Source organism: Calidris pugnax, unplaced genomic scaffold (genome assembly GCF_001431845.1).
Source record: "Calidris pugnax isolate Ruff unplaced genomic scaffold, ASM143184v1 scaffold150, whole genome shotgun sequence".
Taxonomy (NCBI): domain Eukaryota; kingdom Metazoa; phylum Chordata; class Aves; order Charadriiformes; family Scolopacidae; genus Calidris; species Calidris pugnax.
This window is the reverse complement of record NW_015091300.1, coordinates 2,620,995-2,630,282: the sequence shown is the minus strand read 5'-3', so window position 1 is coordinate 2,630,282 and position 9,288 is coordinate 2,620,995. Positions and strand designations below refer to the sequence as shown.

General features: G+C 41.2%; 1 protein-coding gene across 1 annotated transcript in view; it reads right to left on the bottom strand.

Annotated features, from left to right (window-relative positions):
- The window catches only part of SKOR2 (SKI family transcriptional corepressor 2), a 42,119-nt gene that overhangs the window by 25,813 nt on the left and 7,018 nt on the right, over nucleotides 1-9,288 (bottom strand). The window contains exons 6-7 of the mRNA XM_014960790.1: nucleotides 5,063-5,128; nucleotides 4,570-4,668 (exon numbers count right to left, since the gene is read on the bottom strand). Of these exons, the coding sequence (XP_014816276.1) occupies nucleotides 4,570-4,668; nucleotides 5,063-5,128 (165 nt within the window). The remainder of the gene's footprint in view (nucleotides 1-4,569; nucleotides 4,669-5,062; nucleotides 5,129-9,288) is intronic.

Below are 9,288 nucleotides of genomic sequence, written 5' to 3'. Positions count from 1 at the left end.
GAAAAAAGCCTGGCCCCATCCTCCTGACACCCACCCTTCAAGTATTTATAGGCCTTGATCAGATCCCCCCTCAGTCTTCTCTTCTCCAGACTCAAAAGCCCCAAGTCCCTCAGCCTTTCCTTGTAAGAGAGATCTTCTAGTCTCCTAATCGTCTTCCTAGCCCTTTGCCGTACCCTCTTCAGCAGTCCCCTTTCCATCTTGACCTTCAAACTGCATTGCTTCATCTGCCAAGTCTGTTGGGAGGATTAATGGATTAAATGACTGTGGGATACTTGGACAGCAGAGTAACGGGAGTCACAGAAATGCCTAAATTGCAACGGAAAGGTCTAAGCCCGGGTGAGAATGAGCAGCTCCTATTAACACTCCGTGTGCTGCTGCAGTGCTAGGAGCTCACCCACTCCCAAACCAGCCCTGCCACGACTTCTCAACCCCAGGAGCAGGCAGGCAGTGACAAGCCGTGGCACCATACAGTGGAGAGGAAGGACCTCACTTGTGGGGACAGGGGACGTGTCCCTATCAAATGCAGGCACAGGGAAGGGGCTAGGAGAAAGCACAAGGCAGCAGAGCTCTCTCCTCCTCTTTCACACAAGAATTTTGCCCTCCCTGGATGACAAGCAAAAGTTGTTGTTTAAAAGGCAAGGAGGACTTTAGGACAACAACAAAATAGCAATGAGACAGAGTAAGAAAAATTGTCAGGATGAAACCATCAGGATCCAGCACAGAGACATAGAAAAGGATATGATGACATTAACTTAATAAATCTCTTCAGATTTCAAGTAAACACCCACAGAATTTTCCAGCCTATTCCCTCTGCTCCAACTCAACCACTAAAAAAAAGCTGACAGAAATAAAGCAGGTTTGCAATTTCTCTCTTCCTAGCCCCAAAAATGCTGTGCAGTGTAAAAAGGTGACCACCTCCTTGTCCTAAAGGTCACTAAAGGCTGATAGAAGTGTGCTAGTTCCTCCAGCTTCACCCCGAGTAGACTACATGGAGAAATTCTCCTCCTCTCCTCAACGCTTTCCTCTCGACTGGTTCTTTCACAGCCTCATCACCTCCCAGAACAAACAGCAGAGAAATTCTGCTCGGTCCTGCACTGCAAATGTCCAGTGGAAATGGGGTGTTAATGGTAAAGACAGTGTTTTTTTCCGGCAGCATTTATCTGAGTCCGAATGCTTACAGACATAGCCCTGAGCAATACCCAAGAGGAAAGATATGAATATTTAAATAGTTTTCTTAACACAGAATTAAATACTTTAACTATCCAGACTACGTCTCTGCCATTTTATTACCAGGTTGTTAAATGCAGCAGGACAGAATGCCGACACCAAAGCTAGAAACCAGCGGAGGGTTCTGGGAGAACACACCGTCACCAGACCCAGGTGCTCACACAGAATCACAGAATGCTTTGGGTTGGAAGGGACCTTAAAGATCATTGAGTTCCAACCCCCCCTGCCATGGGCAGGGACACCTCCCACCAGACCAGGCTGCTCAAAGCCCAGTATATATTATATTTCTATCAGGACAGCAAATTCTTTGATTTTCTTCAAGTGATCCCATCTTTTTTTTGTGTTCTTTAAGTGATCTCTGCGTTGAGAGATCTTACAGGCAAAGGAAAATCTCACCTGCAGTTTTCAAGTACAATAGCAACGTTAAAAATAAAGGTGCAAACAGCAGAAGACAAGGATAATTTTATAAATTATCAGAGGCCACATTTCCAGCAGGTACAAGAAGCCACAGAGAAGCTAAACGAGCTTGCAAATAAAACCAGCTCTCATTTAACAGCGATTTCCACGAGAAGAACATGGAAACCAAACACAATTTACACACACCACTGCATAGCACTGCTGTGGGTGGTGGTTTGATGCTATTAATGTGTTAACGCCCCAAATGCGCTCAGTTCCAAATGCAAGACCCAAAAAAAGGTGACTTTCAAGTTAACTCCAGGTAATGTGACAGGAGCATTTTCTAGAGAGACACAGCGTCACCTTCCACATTTCACTCGTCAGCTCCCTGCTGAAATGGGGATGAATTTTCTCCTTTGTAAAAAAGGTTGAGAAGATTTAAAAGCCAAGGGCTCCTCACTTACCCACAGATGGTGCAAAGCAGAATGAGAAGCCCCTCGACGTGTGGGAGTGACAATGACCCTGGCAGCGTGTTCCTGTCCTCGGCAGCTTTAAGGATGGGACAGAGAACCATCCCCATGGCCGCTCACAGCCTGGCCAGACTGGGATATAAACCTGTTACCTGCCTGCTCTTTGCTCCCTCCTACAGCCCCAGGTCTCTTCAAGCTGTGATAAATCCACCAACACCATTTTAACTTCTCCTCCACCTTCCTTTAGTTGGATTTTCCCCCCAGCTCCTCCCTATCCAGCATCTCCACAAGCAGTTAATAACTTGGGAAACCTGAAAAACCAAGTATTTTCTAATACCTGACCTAAAATAATAGGCCCATCCGGCAGCAAGAGACTGAAACAGGCCCTATCTCTTTTACTAGAACTGCTCTAGAGGACAAACCACACTTATCTCAGATTTTACACGTATTTGCTTTACAAATAAAGCAATTTTTTTTTTGTTTTATTAGCTGTGGAGGAGGGGTGGTTTTTTGGTAAATCTAAATCTGTAAATAGGTTTTACGGTCACTTGTATATGTTGTTTATAGCACATTATGTGTTTTCTATTTTAATCCTGAAGAAAATTGACCACTACTTTGCGGTACACTGAAACCACATATTTTTCAAGCCGACATGTACAGTAGCCACTTCCTTGGTCGGCCGTATGTGTTCTTTTCTTTTATTTGAATTGTATTTCATGTGGTTTAATTGCAGTATTTATTTACATTGCAATGACAGAGCATTAATTTTACTGGAGAAGAACAAAAGGATAAATGAGTGACCTGAATGGCAAAACTCCAAGATGCCATTTTGCCAATACCACACATCACTGTTTTGATCTACACAAATTATTTGAAAATTACCTCACTCCCAAACCCAAGTAATGACTGAATTTATACTGAAGGATGAGGTTATCCTCCTTTCATTAATATCTGTATCACCTCAGGCAGCTCTTCTCCTTTATTTATGAAGCTGTCTACATCTTTCGATATTTGAGATAAAGATGGGAGTCATTCTCAGAGTCCTCACACTTTCTGGTTTCCCTGAACTTAGCCTGTACGATGCTGCAGAAAGGGGAAAAAGCATATTTTCTTTAAATAATAGGAAAATGCTGTCTGTGTTCCCATCTCTTCCTGCAATCCAGGGAGATGCAACATTCGTCAGCTTGCAGCAATGGGTTTTGGTCGACTGACTTACCTCAGGGGTACTGGTGGTACTGGGTTTTCTCCCTGGAGTTTTTAATGAAGGAACTGGGAGGACTAACAGTTTCTGAACTCTTCAAGCAACTATAATAAACCAGCACGAGGGCATTTTGAGTTAGTGCTGGTCAAACACTTCAGTCCCACAGGAGTAAGGAGGATAAGTTAGCAAATGGCAGAAGAGCCTGACATTCAGTTTGGGCAGGTTTTATTGTGTCTATCTTGGATTACTGCGAGCCAGGTAACTCCACAGTGCTCCATCCACATAGAGCCTCACAGGAAACCAAGTGCAAAAGTGGAGAGTTTTAAAAACTAGCGTTTAAAAAGCCCTCACACCATCAATGTTAGGAAAATACTAATGGAGATGTTGTCGGACCTCTTCAGACTTCGTAAAGAAGCAAAAGGTGGGTGCAAACACACTTTTTCCTTTTTATTTAATACTGAACTGGGGGTCCTATCTGGGCAGACACCTGCAGAGCTGTGACAGCCAGGCACAGAGAAGCTGATCTCTGTGTGGTGCTGTGTTACAGACAGACAGAGAGCAAGGGAGATGCCTGGATCACTCCTGCTCTGTAACACAACATTCATTGCATGTTGGAGAGCTCTTACTGTGCCTTCTACCTTGCACCAATCTATGTGAGATTTCTCCTGGAAACTCGCTTTTTAATTGCCAGGGTAATTAAAAAGTCCTCCATCAATAGGAGATTGATAGTTCCGCATCCCTGTGTGTGCAGTTCAACTTTATGGCGGCTTCACGAAAAATCTAATAATTGTTCATTTTGTTTTCTTTTATTTAACACATGCCTAGCACATCCCATCACCCCTGGGCAGCACCATGGTGAAAGGACTCTCTCAAACAGCCCATCTCAAGAGGAAAAATCAAAACAGGTCTTTCTACTCCTTAAACACAGGCCAAATAAATTCTCCAACATCTCTAGAGCCACCTAAAGATGACTATGAAGTAGCCTGCCTTCAAAAACCTCCAAGAAGCTGGTTAAGGTCACCGCCATCGCTGTACCCCAAGAAGTGAACCCAAAACCAGTAAAATACACACCAAAACAGACACCCAGCTTCCCATTTCCTTACAAATGACTTCCCTGGGCAGCTTGAAAAGCCACAGCAGAAGTGCCACCAACCTCAGCAGACCTAAGTCAAAGACCCTGGCAACGCAACTGAGAACACACCTCTCCCCTTTCAACAATCTGACAACAACCACCCACCCACAAATAACAGCAAAAACCACAGATATGTGTCTTACTGAAGACTGGGAAGGACGCATTTCCTTTCAACACCTGGAACTCCTGTTCTAGTCTCCTCCGTAAGTCGATTTGTTCAAACAAAACCTTCTGGAGTTCCTCTAACAAAGAGAAAAGAAAAGTGGCTTTGCTAATCTGTATAAATAATTCTTGAAAGAACAGTTGCAGAGCAATTCATTACCGTAAGACAAAATATTTTAGCAGTTATAAAAAAAAAAAAAGAAGTGTTGCGTAGACCCACAATAGATTTTGTGCAGAAAGCCATGAATATAAATCAATGTAATATATTATTTTAAAGTATTATATTACAGTGTCATGTATTGATTGATATATATGCATTAATCTCAATTATACCCACCCAAAGGTCCATATATTATTCATATGTTACTTGACAAGCTTAAAATATGGTGCAGAACAAAAGTGCCCCCTATTATCCTCATATTCTATTAAAACAAAGAGCAGTTTTATAACGTAAGCGGCCCTTATTTATTTTACCTTTCCCCATGTTTTCCACATCCTTCTTCAGTGAATGAGGTGAATTGGTTTCTTGTGTGTGTTCTCCTTAAAAAGGAGAAAGAAAGAAGTTATTGATTTACCGATACTGCTTTTCATCAGTATTGTCCTTACTATGCAACTGCTTCAGAGAATGTAGAGTAAAAAGGAGAAAAAAAAAAAAACTACAGAAGAGTAAGATTAAGGTTTATCTACAAATTTCTGCGTGTGTAGCACAAATGTTTGCAGGACTGTTATTTGCTTCTAGTTAAGTATCTCCCTATACCGTGTCCTCCTGCAGATGAGACCTGACATCTCCTCCATACCTAGGAGTGCTGCTCTTACGTGTGTCTGACCCCTGCTTTTGCTCTGGCCCCCTCTTGAAGATGTTCTTATCAGAGAACAACTATGAACCAGCTGAGAAAGGGACAGAGCCTCCTCTCCAGTCTTATCTCTCAACTGGAAGGCGATGCCATCAGCTGGGCAGGACGCCGCTCCCAAATCTGCAGGCAAAACCCTTTTTGCACCAGCCTCTCTGCCTTCAACAGCTCTTTAACTTCATCACCTTCTAGAGCTCTACAGCATGGGCTTGTCTTAACTGGACATAATTTATATCCAGCTGAGATAAAATTGACATTACTGTTATTCGCATCTCAAGGATACAGCTCTAAGGTCAACCAATTCAGAGACTTCTGCCTTAGGTTGCTCACAGAACTTTTAATCATTTAGTAGTAAAGAATTTTTGAGATTAAAGAATTTAAATATTTCCAAATACATGTGTGCTACTTCTTTCAACCTTTTGCCTTTACAAATAAAATAAAGTGAATCTTCACAAGGTGTTAAGTTCAACTGGATGACAGTTTGACTTAAATATAAAACTTCTGGCAGAAGGTGTTATTCTAATTATCCTCTGGAACTGTGAAATTTTCCTCAAATTTCTATGAACATGGTTTTGAAACAAAAATCCATTAAAATAAGAAGTCTTTAAAAGAAAAAATACCACTTTAGTGGAAATCAATGGGAGATTTTCTATTATTTACAGCTGAAGTAGAAGTGGACTCTCAATAATTAAAAAAAAATATTTGGTAACTAACCAATTACTGAACTAACTGGACTAATTTTTGGTTTAGTCCAGCCAGTAAACACACATCATTAATTCTACTGATGAGTAATTACAAGGCATACATACATATAAAGCTACTCATGTGTTTATGTATTTGGAAGAAAGAGTGACAGAGGAAATACTTCGGGATTTTTTTTGAAAATAAAAAGCCATAACACTGAATAGGTCACCACACAACAGATAAGACAGCAGCTACTTAAAAACCTCGTACTTTCACCACATATTTAAGAGTAGAGCATCACAATAACTTAAAGTTGAATCGGAAAGTCTTGTTTTATATGCAGTCAGAAATCTTTTTTGCAAAACATTTCTTTCTGTTTTTAAAAATCAATGCATTCTTATATCCAGTAAACCTTGAAGTCATAGTATATGAAACCTATCCAATAGAGATGCATTTTAGCATCTGCTAGCTCGTTGCTCCTTAAAAAAACGCAAGCACTCATTCAGGCATATACATTTACACAACTCATATCTGGTGCCAGCAATTCCATTTAAAAAATCTGTTTATGTAACACAATGATTAAAAAAAAATAATCCATTTTTTAATGATATTTGCTATAAACAAAGTACTTCTACAGGTAAGTTGTCTCACCACACTAAAAGAAATAATAAGCTTAAAAATACATCAGCTTTTGGGCAGTGGTTGGCGGAGTTTCCACTCTGCCAAAAAGAGTAAACCACTTTTTTTTTTAGTTAACACAATTCTTTTTTAAACAGGATTGCTAATGAAGTATTTTGCTAGACAAATTTGAGGACATAAAATCAAACCCAAGGAATTTAGGTTTAGGAAGGGTATTTATTGAATTATAAATACAAGTATATTTTCCCAATCAATTTCTTTCATGGAGGCATTCTTTTCTAAATGTTTTATGTGCAATTTTGAAGGATAACTGGATTTTTCACAGGGGAGGAAGAAAAAGGGGAAGAGACTAGATCCTAGCACAGAGCATGGCAGCAACATAGCTCTTTCCCACTTGCTCAGTTGAGCTTTCGGCGCCGTACGGTTCGAGGCTGACGACTTGCTGGGACTGAAAAAACGGCATCAAAAAGAAAATAAGAGCATATAGCAGGAAGAATAACTTCTCCAGTATCTGCAGCCTCCCTGCTAGGCCTCCAAAAAGGCTTATGAGAAAACACCCCCATCCTCACCCCAAAAATAAGTAAACAGGATGGGAAAAGCGAAGGTATTTAAAGGCATAACATAGAACATACAGTTTTAAAGAATAACTGCATTTTTAAACTGCTTTCTGATGTTCAAAAAAAGCCTCAGTGTTATTACTGTTAACGGGAGTAATAATCAGATGGGTTTCACCTTTCCAGTCCCCCTGAAAATGATAATCAGGAGCCTGCTCTTGTCTGTTTTTCCATACTTCCCAGAGGCCTCATCATGCGTTGTGTACTGTTCTACCTTAATTGAAAGGGAGGAGGTATTGAATATTTAACCAGCTTCCTTTCTCTTAAATGTTAATTAAAAGCTAAATAGGTGTTTAAAAACAAACAAACAGAAAGCCCAAAGAATTTTAATCAGTCTAAGAAAAAATCACTTCCCCTTCTAATAGCTCCACCATAACTCTCTTGGGCCTTGTCTATACACAAACTTGCAGCAGCGTTTAAAACAGCAGCACTGAAAGCTGTGCAGCCCCCCCAGTACGGACACCTAGGTTTTCTTTAAAAAAGGTCTATTTCAGTGTATTCAGAAAAATCAAACTATACCTCAGCTGTCTATTAGCTAGGGGGGAAAGGGGGTGAAGTATTCACAGCCGGTTTTCAGTGCCTCAGCTAAAGCTTTTGGTACCTCCGTTCTTACCGAATTATCTCAGGTGCACAGACATTGTTAATCTGGAATCATGGTACACGGGTTGTATTTTACACAAATTTCTTCCTTAACCTGAAACGTGAACATCCACCCACGGAGGAAAGGAGAAATTATGCCCGCAAGTAGACACACCTCGAATTTATCAGTCCTCTGAAAACCAGAGGTCCCAATCCATATATTGACACAACCTCAGCTCTTGTGATACCGCCGTTTTAGCAGCTCCACGCCCACTGGAGTAGTTAAGATTTGAATTTTCAATAGAAGAAACGAATGGAAACATTTCTAAATTTATTTTCCCTGAAAGAAACGCACATTGCCCTTGTTGTACAAAACCCAACCAGACATAGCCAGGTTACCTCTTCATGCTGTGCCACCTCGAGCCACCTCCTGCAACCCTTCCTCAAGAAGCTCTCAAAACCTCCAAACACCAGCTAAAAATTTCCACACTCACCCAGACAACTCGGCTACGTCCATGGGCAACCAACTTGCCCAGCGCTGAGCTCCGATGGCCCGGGAACAGCTCTCTTGACTCTCAGCCCCGTGCCACGTCCCCTCCACAATTGGGCCACGACAACCCAAATCGTCTCAACATCGGCCTTATTATTCCTGGATTCTTATTATTCCTGGATGGTACCTAAATATGGCCAAGCACACCCTGCAGCTCACTCCTACCAGGTGAGCTCTGCCGCCGCGAAGCCCACAGCATCCATGGTCTACCATAACTTAAGCACCCACCGGTATTTTTAGCTGCAGAAAGCCCTGTCTGCAGACAGAAAGACTGCAGCGGTGAAGATGTGGGCATCTTCTGGCTATAAATACATGTGTGTGTGTATATATATATATATATATATATATATCCATTTTAAAAATATAAGGCAGATGTGAACGGCCAGACTTTCAGAGCTCCAAAGGCTCCATCTGTATTTGCGAGTAATTACTCGCTTTAAGACACGCGCGGTTCTCGCATATGTCCTGAAGAAATCCTACCCTTACTGAAAATATTCATGCATCGTGCACATACATGCTGCTTTTGGGGGGGAATAATCAATAGGATAATCAGGACTTGGGAAAATACGCCAATTTAACGAAATTCAATAAGCATCTTTTAAGTGCTTTCCTGCACTGGGGCAGATATACAAAATCTGGAGCGTCAAATGTTAAAGTTAAACCACTTTCAGGGCAAATTAAAACGAACTAGTTGTTCTTTTTGCACAGATAAATCTTCGTTTGTAACCTCCATTTAAGGTTTAAAACATGAACACCCAATTAAAAAAACATCGGCGCTGAAGT